Source organism: Micromesistius poutassou (assembly GCF_964030765.1).
Source record: "Micromesistius poutassou genome assembly, contig: SCAFFOLD_2514, whole genome shotgun sequence".
NCBI classification, from domain to species: domain Eukaryota; kingdom Metazoa; phylum Chordata; class Actinopteri; order Gadiformes; family Gadidae; genus Micromesistius; species Micromesistius poutassou.
The window spans coordinates 20305-46745 of record NW_028178806.1 but is presented as its reverse complement, the minus strand read 5'-3'; the positions used below and the strand labels follow the sequence as shown (position 1 = coordinate 46745).

The following is a 26441-nucleotide window of genomic DNA, read 5'->3' as shown; positions in this document are numbered from 1 at the left end:
CGACCGATAAAAAATTACAGTGGTACCCCTTATGTTTTTTTTCACGACGACCGATAAAAAACAGTGTTACCCCTTATGTTTTTTTTCACGACGACCGATAAAAAACGACAGTGTTACCCCTTATGTTTTTTTCATGACTACCGATAAAAAAAAGACAGTGTTACCCCTTATGTTTTTTTTCACGATGATCAATAAAAAATGACAGTGGTACTCCCAAAGTTTTTTGTTCACAATGACCGATAAAAAAACGACAGTGTTACCCCTTATGTTTTTTTTCACGACGACCGATAAAAAAAGACAGTGCTACCCCTTATGTTTTTTTTCACGACGACCGATAAAGAACGACAGTGTTACCCCTTATGTTTTTTGTTCACAACGACCGATAAAAAAATTACAGTGGTACCCCTTATGTTTTTTTTCACGACGACCGATAAAAAATGACAGTGTTACCCCTTATGTTTTTTTCACAACGACTGATAAAAAACAACTGTGTTACCCCTTAGGTTTTTTTTCACAACGACCGATAAAAAACGACAGTGGTACCCCTTATGTTTTTTTCACGACTGATAAAAAACAACTGTGTTACCCCTTATGTTTTTTTTCACGTCAACCGATAAAATACGACAGTGGTACCCCTTATGTTTTTTTTCACGTCAACCGATAAAAAACAACAGTGGTACCCATTATGTTTTTTTTCACGACGACCGATAAAAAACGACAGTGTTACCCCTTATGTTTTTTTTCACGACGACTGATAAAAAACAACAGTGTTACCCCTTATGTTTTTTTTCACGACGACCGATAAAAAACAACAGTGTTACCCCTTACGTTTTTTTTCACGACGACCGATAAAAACCAACAGTGTTACCCCTTATGTTTTTTTTCACGACTACCGATAAAAACGACAGTGTTACCCTTTATGTTTTTTTTCACGACGACCGATAAAAAACGACAGTGCTACCCCTTATGTTTTTTTTCACGACGACCGATAAAAAAAGACAGTGTTACCCCTTATGTTTTTTTTCACGACGACCGATAAAAACCAACAGTGGTACCCCTTATGTTTTTTTCACGACTGATAAAAAACAACTGTGTTACCCCTTATGTTTTTTTTCACGTCAACAGATAAAATACGACAGTGGTACCCCTTATGTTTTTTTTCACGTCAACCGATAAAAAACAACAGTGGTACCCATTATGTTTTTTTTCACGACGACCGATAAAAAACAACAGTGTTACCCCTTATGTTTTTTTTCACGACGACCGATAAAAAACAACAGTGTTACCCCTTACGTTTTTTTTCACGACGACCGATAAAAACCAACAGTGTTACCCCTTATGTTTTTTTTCACGTTTTTTTCATGTTTTGCAATTCCCCTTCAGATAATAAAGACTACGTAAACATTTCACCAAATGCTGGGAGAACGTCTTGCCCCCCGTCAACAACCCCTTGCGTCAAAATCCGACGAAGAGGTATTTGCGGTCAAAACTATCGGATGACCCTCTTCGTCGTTCAACGATGAAGAGGGGGTACCCTAGACGTCGTTAAATGACGAAGAGGGTACATGGCAAATCGTCAATATCTGACGAATAGGGGTGAGACTGTGTTGCCTTAATAGACGTCAATAGAAGCATGACCCTAATAGACGACAATAGAAGAATGTCTTTAGTAGACCACATTTATTTGGTGGTAGTTTAACACGGTCTATGCTCTGTTAACCTGACAATATAAAATGTGAAGTTATAAGGAAGAGGGGATGTTCAAACATAAATCACAAAATATATATTTTTTAATAATGAGATTGATTTAATAACTTGGATAAAACCCTCACCGAGTTCATCCAGTAAGCGCTCTCTCCCCTCCTTCCAAGGTGACGGTGTGTCTAGGACAGGACAGAGGAGTACAGAAGGAATGAGCTCTAAAACAGAACGACATCATCTCGAACGCCCCTATTCCACCGCGGTCACCGCTGCTGATCGCTGCCACTCTAATCAATGAAACCATCCCCACCGGGCGCGCTGCGGCGCGTCTCAGCAGTGTCCCAGGAGCTATCTCTACGCAGCACTTCTAAAATAAAACACAATACTCCGCTCATGTAGCCTATACAACTTCACATCAACATTACGTCATGACCGGTGGCACCAGGTCAGCAGTCAATCAATCAAAGGGTCTCAGAGGGTCGGCAACATGGACGACGAGAGACTTATTATCGAAGTGGAGCAACATAAAATCGTTTACGAAATCAATCATCCTTTTTATAAAGACAATGTGAGAAAGGATTTCCTTTATCCACACAGTTAAAACGTTCAGGATTATCGCGTGACCTCGTGATCTCGCGTGAATACGGCTGGCTCGCAAGGCAGTGTGCGCTGCCGTTACGCGCCCGGTGGGGATTGACGCAGGGCACAGGATGCAGCCGTTCCGCGGCGCTTACGTCCCCGGTGGAATACGGGCGTAAACGTCACAGGACCCACAGCCAACCAAACACAAAGTCCATCCCCCCTGAAAGAAAACATGACATATTATTAATATGAATACCAAATAAAATAACAATAAATATAAGTATCAATATCATTATTGTTGCTAGTGTTACAATCATTCATATTATTAACACAAATTCTAACAAAAACAATAATGATCATTATCATTGCTATTATTACAATCATTAATATGATTATAACTGTTATTATTCTAACTAGTCCGCGTTGCGCTCAACCTCTAGGTGGACTTAAACCCAGAGCTATAACGTGGAATCCCTGGTCGATAATGGAACACATTTCTGAGCGCATAATATAATAACATTTTGCCTATAATGTTACAACGTATAACATATTGGTTCACCTGTTACATAATGAAGCAAGCATAATCATTTTCTCCTTACGCTATGAAGCAAGCATAATCATTTTAAGTCCACCCCATTTTCGCCGCATTTGTATATCAGGAGATTCGACCCTGAGGGTGATTCACACTTGATGCTTTATATGCGGACATCAATGTCGTTCAGACATCAGTAGAATCAAGGGGGTGGGCTTGCAAGGGGCGGGATATGACGTAGGGTCTAAGTTCGCAAAAGGCGGGACAGCACGGAGGCAGAATGGGCAGAACTCATCGCGATCATCTTAAATGTTGCTGCAACGATGCATCATATATTCCGTTGCATTCACAACATCCAAAGCATCGATTGATGAAGGATTGGAGCATGAGTTAGAGACGACGAAGGCAAAGGCGACAAAGGCATCGCGAACGACTGCGTTACCGGAGAAAGAGAGTGTATTTTCTTGCTTAATTTCCCATATAACAAACACTGGGACAAATGTAGTTGATTTCTGTGTTTGAACAGGGTGAGAAAACAGGGAGTGGAAGGATGGGACCATATAATGTTCAGCTAACTGTTGTCAATAATCATTTTCTATACACCTGTGCAGCTGTGAACTCATGTATTTAAATTTATTGTATGATGTGTACTTTTAGGGTTATGAAAGGACCTATCTTTTAGCGTTCACCATGAATGACTCTTAAAAGCAGTGCCAACATTTACATATTTTTAGAATAATAATTATAGAATGTATTTGACAATATGTTCTCAGCCAGGGCAACACGTCTGTATTTGGCGGGACGGCTCTGTGGGGGAAGCTCCACGGCCGTCCGAGCAGCCTTGAAGTGCCACATCCCCATCAGGTCAATCGGTTTAGAACGCCCTCGACCACAGATCTGAAGGGCTTCACAGGCCGCTTCTTAAAGGACGCCCCCTGACTCTAGCCCCCCCCAAAGGGCAGGGAAACCCCCCTAATATCAGGGAAGGAACCTGCAGAAGGAACGCAGAAGAGGGATCCCTCTCCAGGGACGGTAGGAGTGCCCTAAGAGCCATAATAATGTGCAGACGTAATGGTAGCATAACAAGTGCTACCTGAGAGACATCCTCTATCCCTCTCTATCTCTTGTCTTTCTAGGGCAACACTAAAAAGACGTTGCTTTAGTTATATCATGATTTTGTTTTAAAGGTATTTAAAGGATTCTTGCACTTTTGGTGTACATCTTCATCGTTGAATGCACTGACTGTAAGTTGGATCAAAGCACTTACTGACCAACTTTACACAAGAGCGAGAGAGAGATACATAGATAGAGAGAGATACATACACAGAGAGAGAGAGAGAGAGAGAGAGAGAGAGAGAGAGAGAGAGAGAGAGAGAGAGAGAGAGAGAGAGAGAGAGAGAGAGAGAGAGAGAGAGAGAGAGAGAGAGAGAGACTAACAGATGCAGTAATCATGTCGAGGTAATCCTGCAGTGGATCACTTTGACCTCTAGATGGCGACACAACACCACAAACCGAGCCTGGCCTGTACCCTTTAAAACTGCGATGAGCAATTTCTGCTGGCTCCACTTCACTTTGATTCAAACTGGTTTGGATTGAGTCTCACGGCTCTCACACGCGTCTGTTTGACCACGTGACATACAATCAAAACATTAAAATATTCATATTTAAATGTTTAATTAAAAAAACAAACAACAACAACAAACAAAAGCAACAAAAAAAAAAAAAAAAAAATATATATATATATATATATATATATTGTGTTGTATTAATCTCAGTATCCTCGTTAAAATCGCTTCTTAAGACTCACTTTATCTTACAGCTTTTCCTAACTGATGGCATTTTGTGTAGGCCTACAATTCAAAGTATTGGATCATGTTTTGCTGCTTATTTTATTGTATTGCATCTCGTAATATCTTGTATTGCATTATTTTTATTGTCTTGAATTATCTGTTCTAATTGTAATGCACTTTATAACGGTGATATATAAATAAAGTTATCATTACAATATGGACTGAAAGTATAACTTGACATGTTTTTAGAAGTCTCCAAGTTAAAGAAAGGTCTTGTTTCATAGAACGTGGTATTTATTGTTATTATGATGAAGACCCGATGTACGCTAAACTTCGCGCCACTTTTTAATTGCATATCAATTATTTAAAACAGCTCTCTGGCGCATTACCATTGGTTAGAACTGACTGTCAATCAACACACTTCACAAATGGTTACATTGAACATGTAAATATATATAAAACAATTACATAGATATATAGACCTATAATATAGACCTGTAGGTCTATTTGATTGCATTTTAGGGAGGAATTATTAACTTTAAATCCACTGCCAGAGTTCAAGGAATAACATATTTAAAACACGCAGTGTGTGTGTGTGTGTGTGTGTGTGTGTGTGTGTGTGTGTGTGTGTGTGTGTGTGTGTGTGTGTGTCCGTCGCGTCTCCAATCAAAGCGAGTTTAAATCATTAATTAATTAATTAAAATTAATAATCATTCTATCATTAGTTCAACAATATCCGGCCTACATCTTATATTTCACCACTGTAATAACAACCAGTCCTAGTGAACATAAAAGTGAGAACACAGTTCACCGCCCCTCCCATAACGCACCACCACCACCGCCGTGGTGATCGCCTATAACCAACTAACTATATCTAACCAGTGTTGGGGAGAAACGGAATACATGTACCGGCGTTACGTATTCTGAATACAAATTATAAGTATTATGATTTAAATAACTAATTAAATTGTTGGTATTTAGAATACAGTTCCATTGTTTAAATCAATGGATTACGTGTCGATACGTCACACGTTTATTCACTCTCTTGCTTTCACACCAACAGCGTTTAATAGTGCGCACTGAACGAGTTCGGTCCGTACGTTTGCGTTGGTGTGAATGCAACCACCTCACTTTGGTGCGCACCATAGCAGCCGGCCCGAGACATCCCTGAAGAGGTGGTCTCGGTTCGTATCCAAACGAACCCTGGCGCGGTCCGCTTGAGATGTGAACGCGAACGCACCTCGGTCCGATCCGGTTCTAAAAAGCATGTAACAGGCACCCGCTCAGCCGCGCGCATTATGGGAATTATTGTTTGATTAGCGGTAACTCCAAGATGAGCAGCACATTGTCGGACCGTCGGGTGAAAATGAGTCGTGGCTCAACGTGGAGCAAAGAGGAGACGGAATGTCGATTGGATATTTGGGCAGACGCTCCACATAAAACGTATGCTGGAAAACACACATACAAATGCCGACGCATTTAACACATTCAGCACCAGGATGAGGGAGAAGGAGTTCGACCGGTCCGCACATCAATGGATATCAATGTAATGTTTATGTTGGGTTCTTCAATAAACATACCGTAGGTAACTTGAAGAGAAGTGCTTTATGTATACGAAGCATAGGATACACGCGGTAACATTGACTCCCCTCTTCCATAGACTTAACACCGAACTACCGTTAACATGCAGCGCGCCAGTCCTACTGCGCATGCTCTGCCTGACAGTCTAATAACTGAATTGCCAAACCATGTTTATATCATTACAATCAACACTGTATCTAACTCTAACTAACCCGCCCGGAGACGCGTCGCTCTCCGCCCGCACGCACCTGCTGGTTGGACGGCTTGTGGACCAGCGGAGTCCACACGCTGAAGCGGGTCCCGGACGAGCCTCGACCCGGTTCCCGGGTTCCGTCCGGTCTGCGGAGGCGTCCGGACGGACTTCAACTCGTAGTCGGTGCTGTCCAGCCGCCACTGCTTCACGGAGTGGGGGAGAGATCCGCTGGTCGTCTCCATTTTCAACCACTTTTACGCGCAAACTATTCCCTTTGCGCGTTTCGATTTTTAGGCTTGCACTGTTTGGTAAAGCTTGCGCTGTGTGTGTGTGTGTGTGTGTGTGTGTGTTTATTATTAGGAGGTGTCGGCCCTCTTTTCCTCAGCTCCCGTTTCCTTAGAAACACACAGCGAAGACATTCCGTCACACACTTGACTAGTCTGGGTAACTTGGGTCGACCAATGGGGACACTGGATTTCCGTATCATGTTTCAGACTCCGCCTCCTTGTATACATCTTTAAAAAGGAGATAAAACAGTGAAAGCCGACTGTGGTACATATACATTCAGGGCGTTTATCAGACGCTTTTATCCAAAGCGACTTGGATAGCGACAATGAATAAATTTATCATAAGAAGGTGAAACAAGAGGATTGTGTAGGATTTCAATAGTCTTTTTTTTTTTTTATTGGAGATGTTCTGGTGAAATCAAGAAACTGAACGCTCATGTCAAGAAACTGTGAACGCTCACGCTCATGCGATTGTGGTATTTATTATTATTATGATGAAGACCGGATGTACGCTAAACTTCGCGCCACTTTTTAATTGCATATCAATTATTTAAAACAGCTCTCTGGCGCGTTACCATTGGTTAGAACTGACTGTCAATCAACACACTTCACAAATGGTTACATTGAACATGTAAATATATATAAAACAATTACATAGATATATAGACCTATAATATAGACCTGTAGGTCTATTTGATTGCATTTTAGGGAGGAATTATTAACTTTAAATCCACTGCCAGAGTTCAAGGAATAACATATTTAAAACACGCAGTGTGTGTGTGTGTGTGTCCGTCGCGTCTCCAATCAAAGCGAGTTTAAGTATCATTAGTTCAACAATATCCGGCCTACATCTTATATTTCACCAGGTGATCGCCTATTTAACCAACTTACTATATCTAACCAGTGTTGGGGAGTAACGGAATACATGTACCGGCGTTACGTATTCTGAATACAAATTATAAGTATTATGATTTAAATGACTAATTAAATTGTTGGTATTCAGAATACAGTTACATTGTTTAAATCAATGGATTACGTGTCGATACTTCTCTGTTTCACGAGTTTATTCACTCTCTTGCTTTCACACCAACAGCGTTTAATAGTGCGCACTGAACGAGTTTGGTCCGTACGTTTGCGTTGGTGTGAATGCAACCACCTCACTTTATTGTGACCTTACACTTTATTAGCGGTAACTCCAAGATGGGCAGCACATTGTCGGACCGTCGGGTGAAAATGAGTCGTGGCTCAACGTGGAGCAAAGAGGAGACGGAATGTCGGATACTGATACGTATTGGATACATTCCGGCGTTTCAGCACGCGTGCCCAGAACGCGTTCCGGCGTTTCAGCACGTGTTCTGGGCACGCGTTCTGTTAATATGTTAATGAGCTCCTCCCCTCAATTTTCTCAGCCAATAGATTTGAACCGTTTTCACCCAATCATATGCTATTGGTGTGTACGACTCACTCGTAGCTAGCAGTTAGCCGTTAGCCTCATAGCTATCCGTTATCCTCATAGCTAGCCGTTAGCATCAAAGCTATCAGTTAGCCTCATAGCAATCCGTTAGCCTCATAGCTATCAGTTAGCCTCATAGATATCCGTTAGCCTCATAGCTATCAGTTAGCCTCATAGCTATCCGTTAGCCTCATAGCTATCCGTTAGCCTCATAGCTTGCCATTAGCCACATAGCTTGCCGTTAGCCTCATAGCTTGCCGTTAGCCTCATAGTTATTTGTTAGCCTCATAGCTAGCCATTAGCCTCATAACTTGATGTTACCCATTAGCCTCATAGCTAGCTGTTAGCCTCATAGCTAGACGTTAGCCTCATAGCTTGCCGTTAGCTTCATAGTTAGCTGTTAGTCTTATAGCTAATTGTTAGCATCATAGCTAGCCGTTAGCTTCATAACTAGCCAATAGCCTTTAGCCTCATAGCTATCTGTAAGCCATTAGCCTCATAGCTAACGGTTAGCCCCTTAGCCTCTTAGCTAGCCATTAGCTGTTAGCCTCATAGCTTCGCCGAAGTCCTATTTTAAGGTTAATTTTGTATTTAGCGTGAGAAGTGGGAGTACAATTGAAGAAAAGCACTCGTTTCACTGAAGTTAAATGAGTTAAATCTTGGTAAGCTAGCACGCACCTGTTCCCATCTACTCGTGTTAACTAAGGTGTCCTTTTTGTAGCCATGCTAGCGTATCGTTTCGGTTGTTTTCCACATTTTTATTTCATTTTGAGAGATATTAAGTTACAGAGAACGTTTATTCATTTACTTGAGTAGAAAATTCATGGTGACACACTGTCATTAAAATAAGTGTAATGTGGACACATTACACTGTGGTTAACTAGTTACATTCACTGAATGTGACTGTAGGTCAAAGTTATAAGCAATTCAAAGATAAATCGTATCATTGTAAGTTACTCACAAAGGGTAAAAGCAACAAAGCTGTTATTTTTGTTATTTAAAACAATGTAATTATTTTTTTTATTTACAATCTAAAATCCTATGTTAAAAGGGATTACAAAATGAGACAATGTGAACAAGAAAACATGGTTTATACATTATACTGTATAAATAAGTTAATCCATTGTTTTCCATAAATAAGTTAATCCATTGGTCAAATGTGATTTTATTCTTACATTTCATAGAAATTCTTATGGTTAAAATGATATATTTTGACAATATAAGACTTTTATTTTCATGTAACTGTAGTTACTATCTAACTATATTTTTCTTTGTGAAAGGATACATTTATGTTATACAACACTGTCTTTTAATATTATTGCAATTGCATGAGAATTTGTATAAGAATCTGGACTATAAAAACTGTTTTGCAACTACAGGTCAGGTCTTTTGCCTGGATGTGATAAAGTAGAGTTCCAGTCTCGGTGTACAACGACGGTTGATGAACGGATAAATTGATGGCGAGCTTCCCAGTCCAATTGTGATCCTCTACCATCATTCCAATGGAATGATGGTACCAACGAACGCCTTCCCTGAGCACATTCCCTGACTTGACTATTTCCTTGACAAATTGACTCGGACATTGATTGAAGTTGCGAAGCAACAAAGAACAATTTTCAAACTAGACATTTTATTTAAAGACCGGGTAAACCAAATTCAGTATTTTTCTTCTTATCATATTAATTAGGCCTTAAATGTGTCCCTCAAAACATGTAAAAAATATTTTTCCCATTCATCATTTCCTTGAGGAGCTAGGCCTCAGAGAATGTTCTGTGTGCAGGTTTAAAATGGGCGGGTCTACATCGAAGACCGCTTTACGTAAAGCGGTCTTCGATGTAGACCCGCCCCCTGCTGCCCTCTAGTTATAAATACATTAACCGCGCACTAGCATTCTGTGGTTTCACCCGTCTATGGTTTTACCGCTCACGAGTCTGGTTTGAATTGTCAGTTTGCAGCTAGCTTGCCCGTTATGCCTCTTCAACCTCGTTGGTGCATCTTCCCTGGATGCCACAGTGGGAAACGTAACGTTAACGGTTCGTTTACTTTATTTAAGTTTCCGACCGAAGACGGTCTCTCTCCGGTGATGGGCGTGGTTTCCTGGCCTGCAGCGCACACGCCCCCACCGTCCTGAGCCAGGGATTACTGCTCATTTTTCATCAACTTTGAAGCATAATTTTATATACTTCGCGATTTTTTTAGTCCTTCAAATTTGGCAGGGTGGTTAATAATATATTTTCCTGTGGTATTATAAACTCAAAACCCATAATTATTCTTGGTTTACCCGGTCTTTAATTAGTGTTTTTGGGCCCATAGGTTGCAATTGTATATACTGTGCACAATGTTCAGTTTCAAATTAAAAATGCACATTTAACTGCAACTACCTGTGTGCTCTGGTTATTGCTATACTCCCAGCTCCTCAGAACCGAGAGGTCCAGACGTGTACATACCTTGAAGTGGGTTACAGCTGCACAGCACAGTTTTTTTTCATTCAACAGTCAGTACAGTTTCCACTAAATTGTAATTGTAATTTTATTTTTAGGACAGGGGCAATGCACAATAAAACATTAATCTTGCACAACAATAAAATATGCATTGTGCCAGGTTTTAGCAGATTGCTATTTTCCACCTGCAGTCCCTGGGCAGGTTGATGGTATAGTACACAAAACATAATAACAGTTCAAGTAAAATTACAATAAAATTAACAAAACAGTTCAACAGTTCAATAGTTTCATCAGTTCAACAGTCCAACAGTTAATTTTCTATCAGGTAGACAGCATATTGCAGATATACAGCTAAAGTGGTTATGTGTTGTGTGTGTGTGTGTGTGTGTGTGTGTGTGTGTGTGTGTGTGTGTGTGTGTGTGTGTGTGTGTGTGTGTGTGTGTGTGTGCCCCCCCATCCACCAGTCTGTTTTCTTTCTACAACCGACACAGAGACACTGAGGTACCCTCCCACCCCCCCCATAACCTAAACCCAGGGAGGAGGTCCTCCTGGGTGAAGGTGGACCTGAATGTATGGATGTGTGTCAGTGTGTCTGAGGACCCTCCTACACCTGGGGACACTCTGTAGAAGGACAGAGTGCCAGCAGGCCGGTCCAGATACACTCCTACTCTGGTAGAGCCAGGGGGGGGGAGACGTATCTCTGTCTGTCTACCGTTGTACCAGGCAGTGTAACCATCATCATGACAATCAAGAGTCCAGGACTTGTTGTTCCATCCAAGCCCGCTGTCAACACCCCCTCCTCTCCTTGTGATTCCTCTGTATGTCACTCCTATAACAACACCTCCTTCCCACTCTACCTCCCAGTAACAGCGGCCAGTCAGAGCCTCTCTACACAACACCTGGTACTGGGAGTCAAATCTCTCTGGGTGATCCGGATACGACTGGAACTCTCCAACCTTTGTCACCTTTCTGTTGTCCTCAGACAGAGAGAGGAGTCTGTAGGCTGTGTTTGGGTCCAGTGTGAGTTCACAGGCATCTGACGGGAGAACAAGACATGATTAGCTGCAGAGCTGTTCTTCATCATCATCATCATCATCATTATCATGCACCATTATGCTATTCTTTTTTGTATTCATATTATTCATAATTCCCGAGAAATTCCAGGTTATTCGCCCAAAATTCCACCATTAATTTCCATTGGAAAATTCAAAACAAATCTACACATTTGTATCTTCAATAATATTTGAACAGAATTTAGATATCATTCATACTTTTTTCAGAATCACAGTTTTAGTTTCATTCCGGATTCGTTTTCAGTTGGTCTCACTCTAGCCTTCTGCCTCAGCTGTTGCTCGTTGAGCAATCAGTGGACATCACACCACTCTGGAGGATTCTGGTTAAAGTCACGTGGTGGAGGGTAGTGTGGTCTTTGTTAGTCTCTCTCTCTCCCTCATAGACTAAAACAATGGACTACAATAATGGACGTTAGCACTGGCGTTAGCGCTGATGTTAGCACTGACGTTAGCGGTGACGCCAGCATTGGCGTTAGCACTGACTTTAGTGTTGACTTTAGCGGTGCTGTAGTAGTGACACTTCAAAACCCTTCAACTCATTCACTCAGGCTGGAGATGAATTGATGAACCATAGTGTCATGATGAATCAAACTAAACAGACACTTACACTTGTTTAGAGCTCGTTTCAGCCTCCACACTCCACCGTGCTCCACACTGGGGGGGAAACAAAGAGAGAGCAGCATGTTGAAACATTCACCTTCATCATCTGCTGTCTCATCACTCTCTACACAACATGAGTGACAGCTGCCTTTTCAAACCGCTTCATCTAGCAGCGGCTTGAACCCTTGTAGGAGACTTTGTCCCTGAGTGGTGAGCTGTCCTCTCCGTACCTGAGAGTGTCCAGTCTACAGCGTGGATCCTCCAGTCCAGCAGAGAGCAGCGCAGCTCCAGAGTCTCCTGGGTGATTGTAGCTCAGGTCCAGCTCTCTCAGATGGGAGGGGTTGGAGCTCAGAGCTGAGGCCAGAGAAGCACAGCCTTCCTGTGTGACCAGGCAGCCAGACAACCTGCACACACACACACACACACACACACACACACACACACACACACACACACACACACACACACACACACACACACACACACACAACATGTATTCTATCTAGCAGTTTGTACCAAAGTAAACACATGTTTACAAGTGTATTCATTCCATATGGAGGACAAGTAAAAGCGTTATTGATACTTTGGACTTGAAACAGGATCTTGGACTTGAAACACATGCTCCTTTCTCAATAGCTACAACTCAATGAGATATTGTTATGTTAGAGTCAGGAGAAGTCTGCTGTGTTTGGTATGCTAAGACCGTTTATCCACAGGTTCTAACATTGTGTAGAACCAGGGAGTGTTTGGTCAGCAGGGAAAAGAGCAACAGAAATGTATCGGACAGCACTTACTGGAAGCTAGAATAACCAGTTTGAAGCTGATAACTGACCTGAGAGTTTCCAGTGTACAGTGTGGACTCCCCAGTCCAGCAGAGAGCAGCTTCACTCCTGAATCCTGCAGATCATTGGTACTCAGGTCCAGCTCTCTCAGGCTAGAGGAGTTGGAGCTGAGAACTGAGGCCAGAGCTTCACAGCATCTCTCTGACAGATGACAGCCATTCAGCCTTCACACACAATAAATAGGAACTGTGATTAAATGTTATCATGATTGTCTATTTACATATATGAAAAAAATGAAATAATATAAATAACCTGGAACATTAAATATTAAGATATGGATGTCACATAGATGTTAAGTTATTAAACAAATGTTATCATTATACTTCACTTAAAAATACAGTTTTATGAATAGGCAGTTATTCTACTTTACTAAACAACTTTAAACCCCACCTTACTGTCTGACTACATGATAATCAGAATAAGAATGTTATAGAACATACACCTCATGCCATCATTAACAAAATAGAATGTATACCTAAACTGTCATGGCAACACAAATATTAATGATATAATATGATACAATATATTTATGACCTAACCTTTCTGGATGTAAATCTGCTAAATGTCTTCTGATGTTGATCTTTGTGGTGTAACTGTTTGACCATTGAGTAAAACTGACCTGAGAGTTTCCAGTGTACATTGTGGACTCCCCAGTCCAGCAGAGAGCATCTTCACTCCTGAATCCTGCAGATCATTGGTACTCAGGTCCAGCTCTCTCAGACTAGAGGAGTTGGAGTTGAGAACTGAGGCCAGAGCTTCACAGCATCTCTCTGACAGACGACAGCCATTCAGCCTTCACACACAATAAACAGAACATGTGTTTAAAATACAAGAATAACAAGAAACTGTGTTTAAAATAGCTAATTTACTTTTAACATTATGAAAGAATTGTGTTGAAACTTTTATTAGAAATGTTTTATTAATTTAACAAAAATATAATAGTCAATACATTAGATCCTTGTTATTGTAAAATGTATGGTATTTAATAGTTGTTTTGTAGGGTTTGAAAAGCAATTTGTATATTAATATGACATTCATTGTAGTATATTGTGTATTTTTTATTCCAATATTTTGTTTTATTCAAAGACAGCATTTGTGGGTGCATGGTGTCAGTTGTGTGCTACTTCACTTTACGTGTGTGCTTAATTAATCGTTTCTGCCTCACAGACTTTATTGTTGCTCTCTTGATCAAAGAACTGCTGAGCGCAAGTGCAGTTAAAGGTGTTTACAGTAATGATTTGTGCGCATGGGTGTGTTTGTTGTGCGTGTGCTCAAAGTCATGTTTGCTTGCGCCTTTTGTCAGTAATATGCCGTCATAAACGTTGCAGGCCTGTACGGGCTCACTGTTGCAACACGATAGACTCTTCGCTCTTAACGCGTGCAAGAAAAAGTCCTTATACCGTTATAGGGAGATGAGAAGACTGAGGTTACCATCCAAAACATCCCGACACAAACAGAAACAGGAATAAAACCATCCCCACATACACTATCTCCCGTACTCCTTTAACCGTCGAACAACTATGAAGTAAATGTTTAAACATAATTCAGCTGGGCTATCTCCACAGAGAATAAAGTACTCTCCTCCTTTGTCTCTTCCCTCTCTCTCCTTTTCCCGCTCACTCGTGACCTCTCACCCTTCCCCAGATGACCCTGAAGTCTCTATATCAACCCATCCTATTGGTTAAACCCAAATAGCGTCAATATAACCAAATGCACTGAACAAGGTTACAAACGTTTTAAAATAGTGAGTTATCTCTTCAGCCTGGTTTAGCAATATGACATTTTTTCGGAACCAATTCATATTTGTGAATAAATGTTTTGTAATTTGAATAATGAATACTGGACATATTCAGCTTTTAAAATACATTTTGTGTGACAATTGCAAGTTTCAAATATTTATTTTTATATTTTCCCAGAGACCCTCCGATATGTTGCTGTTGAGGCTTTGAGGGGGTCTTAAGTGTCCAACAAGAGGTCTCAGACCCTCCTAAGAACCCCTGTATTTCATCCTGATCTTCACTGTCCTGTACACGGGAGACACTATGGTTATATTTTGTGTTCATGTTTGTTTTTATAATTAAAACTTTGCAAGCCTATGGATCTATGACTTTATCCACCTAAACAACAAGATGTAGCATTTCTATGATACCAAAGTCATGAATGTGGTCACCACAGGTACTAAGTTATCAGCTGAGTAATATAACTGTTCTCTGATATGGAACTTGTGGTGTATCTGCACATTGATTAAAACTGACCTGAGAGTTTCCAGTGTACAGTGTGGACTCCCCAGTCCAGCAGAGAGCAACTTCACTCCTGAATCCTGCAGATCATTGGTACTCAGGTCCAGCTCTCTCAGACTAGAGGAGTTGGAGCTGAGAACTGAGGCCAGAGCTTCACAGCATCTCTCTGACAGATGACAGCCATTCAGCCTTCACACACAATAAACACAACATGTTAGGTACTGTCATTAAATGTTATCAGAATTGTAACCAGTCTCTTTACATATATGAAAAAAATGAAATAATATGAATAACCTGGAACATTAAATATTAAGATATGGATGTCACATAGGTGTTAAATTATCAAACAAAAGTTATCATTATACTTCACTTAAAAATACAATTTTATGAATAGGCAGTTATTCTACTTTACTAAACAACTCTAAACCCCACCTTACTGTCTGACTACATGATAATCAGAATAAGAATGTTATAGAACATACACCTTATGCCATCATTAACAAATTAAGAATATAATGTGTACCTAAACTGTCATGGCAATACAAATATTGATATGAGTTATTCTGTTTGTTGTGATATGGATCCCCCTGGGTCTGAAATAAAGAATTATTATTATTAAAACAATGTATTTATGACCTAACCTTTCTGGATGTAAAGCTGTTAAACGTCTTCTGATATTGAACCGTGTGGTGTAACTGTTTGACCATTGAGTAAAACTGACCTGAGAGTTTCCAGTATACAGTGTGGACTCCCCAGTCCAGCAGAGAGCAGCTTCACTCCTGAATCCTGCAGATCATTGGTACTCAGGTCCAGCTCTCTCAGACTAGAGGAGTTGGAGCTGAGAACTGAGGCCAGAGCTTCACAGCATCTCTCTGCCAGATGGCAACCATTCAGCCTTTACACAAAATAAACACAACATTTTAGGTACTGTAATTAAAATAACATACATCTTTAAGTTATTCCATAATGAAGAATGTTATTAGTTTACCAGAAAATATGAAATAATTAGATGCATAAATGTTCATTATATATTCAATGTAAAATGTTAAATAGTTCTTTAGTTGAGATTGAAAACGTTTTCTAAATGAACTACTACTACTACTTCTATATTCTATTGTTCTGAATATTTTCTTATGTGGACTGTAATACATTATACATTTAATAGGACACCTACAGAGATGTTTTGCATATTATTTTAACTAGTATGTTTATTCTGTTATGAGTTTGTTATGAACCTACAGAGATCTTTTGCATATTATTTAAACTTATATTTCAGTTTTATTGATATTGTGTAGTGTGTATTTTAATACATGTTATTAGTGAACTTACAGAGATGTTTTGAAGGCTTTGACCACTGGCAGCAGCCTCAGAAGACCCTCCTCTGAAGCAGAGTATTTCTTCAGGTCAAACATGTCCAGCTCCTCTTCTGATGTCAGTAAGATGAAGACCAGAGCTGACCACTGAGCAGGGGAGAGAGATTCTCTGGAGAGACTTCCTGATGTCAGGTACTGGTGGATCTCATTCACTAGAGAACGGTCGTTCAGCTCATTCAGACAGTGGAACAGATTGATGCTTCTCTCTGGAGATAGATCTCCTTTTATCTTCTCCTTGATGTAAGACACTGTTCCCTTATTGGTCTGTGAGCTACTTCCTGTCAGAAGCAGCAGACCTGTTTTAATCTGAGTGGTCAGTGATCTTTTTTTCTGTCCCAGCAGACCTTGTAGGATAATCTGATTGGTCTCCAGAGAGAGGCCCAGGAGGAAGCGGAGGAATAAGTCCAGGTGTCCGTTCTCACTCTGTAAGGACTTGTCCACAGCACTCTGGTAGAGGAGGAGGAGTTTATCTTCCCCAGAGGTGGGTTGTTCTTCTGAGAGCAGAATGACACCAGTGTCGGTGAAGGACAGAAAGACATAAAGGGCAGCCAGAAACTCCTGGATGCTCAGATGGACAAAGCAGAACACCTTGTCCTGGTACAGCCCACACTCCTCTTTAAAGATCTGGGTGAACAATCCTGTGTATTCAGAGGCTGCTTTGGTGTCAATGTCACACTCTGCCAGGTCTTCCTCATAGAAGATCAGGTTGCCTTTCTCCAGCTGGTTAAAGGCCAGTTTTCCCAGAGAAACAATGATCTTCCTGCTCTCTGAACTCCAGTCTGGATCAGTTTCAGCTCTCGCATGGTACTTCCTGTCCCCCTGTATGGACTGAACCCTCAGGAAGTGGCTGTACATCTGAGTCACAGTCTTAGGCATAGTTTTTCCTGTCCGGGATGTTTTGAAGAAGTCCTCCAGAACTGTAGCAGTGATCCAACAGAAGACTGGGATGTGACACATGATGTGGAGGCTTCTTGATTTCTTGATGTGGGAGATGATGGTGCTGGCCAGCGTCTCCTCTGTGAATCTCTTCCTGAAGTACTCCTCCTTCTGTGGGTCATTGAACCCTCTCACCTCTGTTACCATGTCAACACACTCAGCAGGGATCTGATTGGCTGCCGCAGGGCGTGTGGTTATCCAGATGTGAGCGGAGGGAAGCAGGTCGCCCCTGATAAGGTTTGTCAGCAGCACGTCCACTGAGGTTGGCTTTGTGACATCGGTCCATGTCTGATTGTTCTGGAAGTCCAGAGGAAGTCTACACTCATCCAGACCATCCAAGATGACGACAACTTGGAACCGGTCAAATCTGCAGATCCCTGCTTCTTTGGTCTCAATAAAGAAATGATGAAGAAGTTCCACCAAGCTAAACTCTATCCCTTTCAGTAAATTGAGCTCTCTGAAAGTTAAGAGAAATGTGAAGTGTATGTCATTGTTGGCGTTGCCTTCAGCCCAGTCCAGAGTGAACTTGTGTGTTAAGACGGTTTTACCAATGCCGGCCACTCCAGTTGTCATTATTGTTCTGATTGGTTGATCTTGTCCAGGTAACGGTTTAAAGATGTCTTCACATTTGATTGGTGTTTCCTCCTTGGCTGGTTTCCTGGAAGCTGTTTCAATCAGTCTGACCTCATGTTCTTTGTTGACCTCTCCACTGACTCTCTGTGTGATGAAGAGCTCTGTGAAGAAGTCATTCAGATCTGTTTGCTGTCCTGCTTTAGCGATTCCCTCAGACGTACACTTGAATTTCTTTTTCAAATGAGACTTGATTTTGTGTTGGCACTCAACAGCAGCAGATCCTAAATGAGAATGAGAATGAGAACAGAAGACATCAGATAGTGGATGGTGACATCAGTGGAAAAATGTCAATATTTCATGTAAAATTACCAACTTCATGATATTTAGTGGCTTCATTAATTGTGGTTACAGAAACTGGTTGGATAATTCATTCAGAATTGTGTTTGTGATTTCCACAGCAATATGATTGGTCTAATGATAATAATAATGATAGTGAATCAGTGGAAAGTGACTTGATATGCTGATATAACAAGTAGTGCTGCATCTCTTCCACTGAGTTATTCAGCTGTTGATATGCAGTTTAATATTTAACATTCTTTAACCTGATAGACCCACAATAGCCCTACATATCTGGATCAAACCATTTAGCCTGATACCCCACAATAACTCTTCATATCTGGATCAAACCATTTATTATATAAAATATTGAAAAGTTAGAAATGTAGAAATCTCACATTATGTCATTTAGTCTGAACAGTGCAAAAAAGAGTTTCATACTGCTCTTCAAAATAAGAATTTATTCTGTTTTTAAGATAAGAGTATCTTCTGCGCTTCAAAATAATTGTCTTCTCTGTCTTCAAAATTCAAGTCAAAATTCGAGTAGACTTCAAAAAGAATCTCTTACCACCCCACAGTGTGTCGACCAGTTCCTCCTGGTTCATCTCCATCAGGCAGAGCTTTGTGATGTCTACCACTCCCTCTATGGCGCGCCTCCTCTGCTCCTCCTTCTTACGATCCACCTCCTCCTCCTCCTCCTCCCTCTGACTCCCTGAGCATTCTGGGTAATCTGGGAAGAGATCCCTCCAGAGCTTCTTCAGCTCCTTGTCTAGAAAAGCGTGTGCGTTCTCCTCAGCCCTCTGGAACAGAACAAACATCAAGGAGAACTTTACTCTGAACTAACTGAGGAGCGATGCTTTCTCATGTTCATGTAGAGCTAAAGTCAAATATCTTGATGGAATCGTACACACCTTGATCAGCTCAGTTTGATGCTGATGTACAGACGGAGCACTGGTAACCTTTGACCTCTCCTGTGGTTGTCTGTGGAGAGAACACACAAATTAAACAGACAGACACACAGAGAGACAGAGAGAGAATTTAATTTGTATACATCCGTATTGTATAGTCTGATAACATTTAAATGGTCTCTTTTCATCATCTGTGTGAAGCTCTTACCTCTCCTCTCTGGAGGGTTGTCCATCTTTTAAATCAGGAGGATGCTTCATAGAGCAGTCACTCTTCATGGAGACACAGCTGGGTCCAGGGGAGTCTGCTCTCTCCTGCTGAACTCTTCTAGAAAAACAAGATCCAGGATTTATGGACGTTTGATAGAAGCTGTATCTTTATAATCTCTGATAAATCCTCACCTCTTCCCAATAGACTGATTTCCTTCTTTAAACGTGACAGGAACTCTCATAGACTTGTCACTCTTCATGGAGACAGAAGTGGGTCCAGGGGAGTCTGCTCTCTGCTGCTGGACTCTTCTAGAGAAACAAGAACCGGGATCACACCATGTCAACCACATCACTAAAACAGCCTTATCCCTCCTCTCATTCAAACCATGTCAACCCCATCACTAAAACATCCTTACCCTCCTCTCATTCACACCATGTCAACCCCATCACTAAAACAGCCTTATCCCTCCTCTCATTACCACCATGTCAACCACATCACTAAAACAGCCTTATCCCTCCTCTCATTCACACCACCTCTGACCGGTCACTGTTTAAATCTTCACCTCTTCTTAATAGACTGTTTTCCATCTTTAAAGTGAAGAGGTATATCCATAGAGCAGAGCATATAGTATAATAACATTTAACTGGTCTGTTTTCATCGTCTGTTTGAAACTCCTACCTCTCCTCTCTGGAGGGGCGTCCATCTTTAAATTTAGGAGGATGACCCATAGATTTGTCACTCTTCATGGAGACAGAAGTGGGTCCAGGGGAGTCTCCTCTCACCTGCTGGACTCTTCTAGAAAAACAAGAACCGGGATCACACCATGTCAACCACATCACTAAAACAGCCTTATCCCTCCTCTCATTATCACCATGTCGACCACATCACTAAAACACTCTTATCCCTCCTCTCATTATCACCATGTCGACCACATCACTAAAACAACCTTATCCCTCCTCTCATTATCACCATGTCGACCACATCACTAAAACAACCTTATCCCTCCTCTCATTATCACCATGTCAACCACATCACTATAACATCATTATCCCTCCTCTCATTATCACCATGTCGACCACATCACTAAAACAACCTTATCCCTCCTCTCATTATCACCATGTCAACCACATCACTATAACATCATTATCCCTCCTCTCATTATCACCATGTCAACCACATCACTATAACATCATTGTCCCTCCTCTCATTATCACCATGTCAACCAAATCACTAAAACAGCCTTACCCCTCCTCTCATTCACACCACCTCTGACTGTTCACTGTTTCAATCCTCACCTCTTCTCAATAGACTGACTTCCATCCTTAAAGTTGGCAAGTATATACATAGAGCCGTCACTTTTCATGGAGACACAGCTGGGTCCTGGGGAATCTGCTCTCTCCTGCTGGACTCTTCTAGAAAAAGAAGAACCAAAATAAATGGACGTTTGATGGGTGCCATATTTTTATAATCTCTGATAAATCCTCACCTCTCCTCAATAGACTGATTTCCATCTTTAAACGTAATAGGTATATCCATAGAGCGGTCACTCTTCATGGAGACACAGCTGGGTCCAGGGGAGTCTGCTCTCTCCTGCTGCTCTGGGCTTTAACACAACACACACACAACAACACACACAGCTGTTACTCAGACTAATGAAGGAGTCATGATATACTGTATCACCGCTGAGCTCTGAAATGGACAACAGTCACAGACAGAGCAATCCTCTTCTTACCTATTAGCTTTGCTCTGGCGGCCATGTTCCCCAGAAAGAGTGGTCTTAGAGGTAGGACCCCCCTCCTCTCTCTCCTCATCCATAGCAGACTGGAGCCCTGGACACAAACACAACTCACTGATCACTTCATTTGACTTTTGAACATTAACTGTTTCTAGAGTTGATCATTGTAAGTACAACACACTTATGCATTACAGACGTCATAGAGCATCAATGTTAACCCCACAACATGACCACAGTGTCCTCACTACAGTCCAGATGTGTACAGCAGATGAGAATATTAAACACCTTGGAGACTGTATCCGCATCAAGACAAACAAATCCCTTGAATATTGAACTTAATGTTAAATTTACCACATGGCTCAACAGTGAAAAATGTAACTAACTTGTATTTCTCTATGTTAAAATGTTACTGCAAAATGTAATTGATAAGCCTTACATAGAACAGTTTCATGAAATTAGATCATTATAATAACATAGCTGCTAACTGATAAAGCGTGACTAGGAGACACCACCCAAACATACAGTCACTAGGAGACACCACCCAAATATAGTCACTAGGAGACACCACCCAAACATACAGTCACAAGGAGACACCACCTAAACATACAGTCACTAGGAGACACCACCCAAACATAGTCACTAGGAGACACCACCCAAACATATAGTCACTAGGAGACACCACCCAAACATAGTCACTAGGTGACACCACCCAAACATACACTCACTAGGAGACACCACCCAAATATAGTCAGTTGGGGACACCCAAAACCCAAACATACTTCAGAACCTGGAAGTGATATCAGAGGCCGTTTTGAGATTCCTGAGGGTTCCTGAACGAGACTTCCTGTCCTTTACTTTGATTTAAGGAACGATTCAGAGTTCAGGGCTCCTCACTGCGGAAGACTGAAGATCAAATGAGGAAGTAGACTCAAACGTCTACCTGTGGAACCTTAATGAGGGGCGTGTTTAAAGCTCTATCACCGTAAGGACCTTAATGAGGGGCGTGTTTAAAGCTCTATCACTGTAAGGACCTTAATGAGGGGCGTGTTTAAAGCTCTATCACTGTAAGGACCTTAATGAGGGGCGTGTTTAAAGCTCTATCACTGTAAGGACCTTAATGAGGGGCGTGTTTAAAGCTCTATCACTGTAAGGACCTTAATGAGGGGCGTGTTTAAAGCTCTATCACTGTAAGGACCTTAATGAGGGGCGTGTTTAAAGCTCTATCACCGTAAGGACCTTAATGAGGGGCGTGTTTAAAGCTCTATCACTGTAAGGACCTTAATGAGGGGCGTGTTTAAAGCTCTATCACTGTAAGGACCTTAATGAGGGGCGTGTTTAAAGCTCTATCACTGTAAGGTCCTTGATGAGGGGCGTGTTTAAAGCTCTATCACTGTAAGGACCTTAATGAGGGACGTGTTTAAAGCTCTATCACTGTAAGGACCTTAATGAGGGGCGTGTTTAAAGCTCTATCACTGTAAGGACCTCAATGAGGGGCGTGTTTAAAGCTCTATCACTGTAAGGACCTTAATGAGGGGCGTGTTTAAAGCTCTACCACTGTAAGGACCTTAATGAGGGGTGTGTTTAAAGCTCTATCACTGTAAGGACCTTAATGAGGGGCGTGTTCCCCTCATTAAGGTCCTTACAGTGATAGAGCTTTAAACACGCCCCTCATTAATGTTCTTAGTGAATGCATATAGGGGAAACACTGTAACAGATCAGCATTGTCAATTTTTGACATTGACATATAACACACACACACACACACACAGATTTGGGAAGTCTAATATTCCCCAAACACAGTGGAGCTGAGCAGCGAACATAAAGGGGAAACACACCCTGTCATTCTAGTCCAGGGTCCGGAGAGAGACAGAGGCAGTGGACCATTGGTGACTGTCTGTTCTGCTAACATGTTGTTTTACTTTGATTCATTCTTACACACATTATGAACACACACAAACCAGTTCATAGAATGATAGCACATCGATTTGGATTCATATAACATACTTTTATCTTTACACGTGTTATTGATTGGTCCATATCAGTCTACTTTATGGAGCAAAGGTCCATGCTACACGCCACCTAGGTGGTCTGGGATACATTTACTGGAGTTTAAACGGTATAAGCATTATCTTAACTACATGACTGAAATCAGTACGGGAAGAAAGCAGAGTCAACGAAGGACCACATTCTGAGGGAAACCCATGTGTCACTCATTACACCTCCTGATAGCCCTCTGAAAGGAGGTCCTCGTCTCATGTTTAGATTAGAGCTAAACACAGTCAGTTGGAGACCTCACCCAAACGTACAGTCACTCTGAGACCCCACCCAAACACAGTCAGTTGGAGACCCCCCCCCCCCACACACATTGTTAGCAGAGGCCATTCCCAGAAAACAACTTCAAACATAATCACATAATCTTTTCTATCAAACATAATCACATAATCTTTTCTATCAAACATAATCACATAATCTTTTCTATTCTCTGTGCTCACCGTCTAATGTTTCTCCCAGACCTCTCGGTTTAAAAGGTGTTGCTCTCTGTCTCCAGAGAGAGAGAAGTGACTCCACGTCGTGTGACTTTGGTTTGGGCTTTAAACTTGGCTTTCATTTCCTGAAAAATACGTCCTGTTCTCCCCCAACCACCCACCCACACACACACACTTGTTAATCTATTTCACAGCAGTTAGCTGGCAACTCATTTAAAACATGAAACATTTTTAAAGCTCTATCACTGTAAGAAACTTAATGAGGGGAACACATCCCTCATTGAGGTCTTTACAGTGATAGAGCTTTAAACATGCCCCTCATTAAGGTCCTTACAGTGATAGAGCTTTAAACACGCCCCTCATTAAGGTCCTTACAGTGATAGAGCTTTAAACACGCCCCTCATTAAGGTCCTTACAGTGATAGAGCTTTAAACACACCCCTCATTAAGGTCCTTACAGTGGTAGAGCTTTAAACACACCCCTCATTAAGGTTCTGACCGGAAATCAAAACCTAATCCAGTGAAACCTCTCACCCTAGACAATATTTATAAAACAAAAAGGTGTTCTTATTTAAACTCAGACTGAAAATGGACGAAGAAACGACTCTATCAACTAATCAAGCCTATACTCAAACCTCAATATAACTTTATACAGTCCAGGGTCTGACAGACATCTGTCCTTCTCCCTTCATCCAATATGGCAACTCTAGCTGCCAGCTAACAGCTGTGAAATAGATAAACAAATAAATGCTGTAAATTAGATCACAACAAAATGCTGTGAACAGTTATTGACTGTTTAGTTTAAAAGGTGTTGATCTTTGTCTCCAGAAAGAGAGAAGTAACTCCATGTTGTGTGGAACTCTTTCGTTTCCTGAAAAAATGTCCCCCCCTAACCACGCATGTTTCACAACAGCCTGACTGTGTGTTCACACCAAACGCGACAGCGCGACACGATTCCATACAAAGTCAACGTAGAGATGTGAATTGGGCCCTGTCACAGGCGAGCGCGTTCACGAGGATTTGCAGCGCGACAAATTTCGCTGAAGTTGAAATATTTCAACTTTGCCGCGGCATTCGCGTGAGACAGCCAATCAGCGTTCACTCCCTGAGTGACGTAGTGTTCACTCTACCCTCCAGATCAAACTGCAAAATGGAGGAGAAGCTTGTTCTCACAGTGTCTTAGTGTTCTCAGCGTGTTTTCAGGGAAAGCAAATGTTTCGTAGCACACACACACACACACACACACTCTATTTCTACTGGTTGAATCTCTATCTCTCTCTCTGACTGTCTCTGTCTCTCTCTCTCTCCCTCTCTCTCTGTCTGTCTCTCTCACTATCTTTGTCTCTCTCTCCCCCACTCTCTTTCTCTGTCTGTTTATCTGTCTGTCTCTCTCTCTCTGTCTGTCTGTCTATCTCGTTGTCTCTCTCTCTCCCTCTCTCTCTCTTTGTCAGTGTGTGTGTCTCTCTCTCTCTATCTGTCTTGTTGTCTCTCTCTCTTTGTCTGTGTGTGTGTGTCTCTCTCTCTCTGTCTGTCTGTCTCGTTGTTTCTCTCTCTCTCTCTCTCTCACTCTCTCTCTCTCTTCTCTCTTCTTTTCTGATTGAAAAAGCTTCCAGGCCAATGAGGAAACACCAATCAAGTGTGAAGACACCTTTAAAGCCTTACCTGGACAAGATCAACCAATAATGACAACTGGAGTGGCCGGCATTGGTAAAACCGTCTTAACAAACAAGTTCACTCTGGACTGGGCTGAAGGCAAAGCCAACCACGACATACACTTCACATTTCTCTTAACTTTCAGAGAGCTGAATTTACTGAAAGAGAAAGAGTTTAGCTTGGTGGAACTTCTTAATCCCTTCTTTATTGTGACCAAAGAGGCAGGAATCTGCAGATACGACCGGTTCCAAGTTGTCCTGCTTCCCTCCGCTCGCATCTGGATAACCACACGCCCTGCGGCAGCCAATCAGATCCCTGCTGAGTGTGTTGACATGGTAACAGAGGTGAGACGGTTCACCAACCCACAGAAAGAGGAGTACTTCAGGAACAGATTCAGAGAGGAGATACTGGCCAACACAATGGTCTCCCACGTGAAGAAATCACGAAGCCTCCACATCATGTGTCACATCCCAGTCTTCTGTTGGAGCACTGCTACAGTTCTGGAGGACTGCTTCAAAAAATCCCAGATAGAAGACGGACCACCTGCAGCTCCTCCGTGCCTCCGGGGCAGAGGAGCCCGAGCCGGCGGGCGGCACGCCCAGCCAGGGCCCTCTGCAGCTGGGCTAGGATGGCCGGCAGGGTGCCCCTCTGGTCGTAGAGAACCAGCAGCACCTCTGACCTGGAACCACACAGCAGCAGCTGGAGGGGAGGGGGAGGGAGAGGAGGGAGAAAGAAAGAGAGAGCGAGAGAGAGAGGGAGGGAAAGAGGGAGGGAAGGAGGGAGAGAGGGAGGGTTCTCATGAGACTCAATCAAAGGACAATTGAAAACCAAACTGGGTGTGGTCTCAGCAGCCTCACCTGGTCTGAGTCTGATTGGACTCTGGGGCTGGGGGAGGCGGCACACCTGTTGCTCGTTGACC

The 26441-nt window shown here is 41.9% G+C and overlaps 1 protein-coding gene across 8 annotated transcripts; it reads right to left on the bottom strand.

The window, feature by feature from the left end:
* Positions 1-11036: 11036 nt before the first annotated feature.
* On the bottom strand, positions 11037-21491 carry LOC311373382 (NACHT, LRR and PYD domains-containing protein 3-like; the record flags this gene model as incomplete). Of its 8 annotated transcripts, XM_084490146.1 has the most annotated exons (16): positions 11037-11596; positions 12241-12287; positions 12464-12637; positions 13066-13239; positions 13695-13868; positions 15331-15504; positions 16037-16210; positions 16645-18478; positions 19102-19333; positions 19445-19514; positions 19650-19766; positions 19841-19957; positions 20328-20444; positions 20945-21061; positions 21136-21252; positions 21382-21478. In XM_084490146.1, the coding sequence occupies 16 exons, from the start codon at positions 21462-21464 to the stop codon at positions 11037-11039; spliced, it is 4281 nt and encodes a 1426-aa protein (XP_084346272.1). The 8 variants fall into 8 exon arrangements, with proteins under 8 accessions (XP_084346272.1, XP_084346277.1, XP_084346279.1 ...); XM_084490151.1 differs by lacking the exons at positions 16037-16210; positions 19650-19766; positions 19841-19957 and having other exon boundaries at positions 21382-21491; XM_084490153.1 differs by lacking the exons at positions 15331-15504; positions 20328-20444; positions 20945-21061 and having other exon boundaries at positions 21382-21464.
* Positions 21492-26441: the final 4950 nt, after the last annotated feature.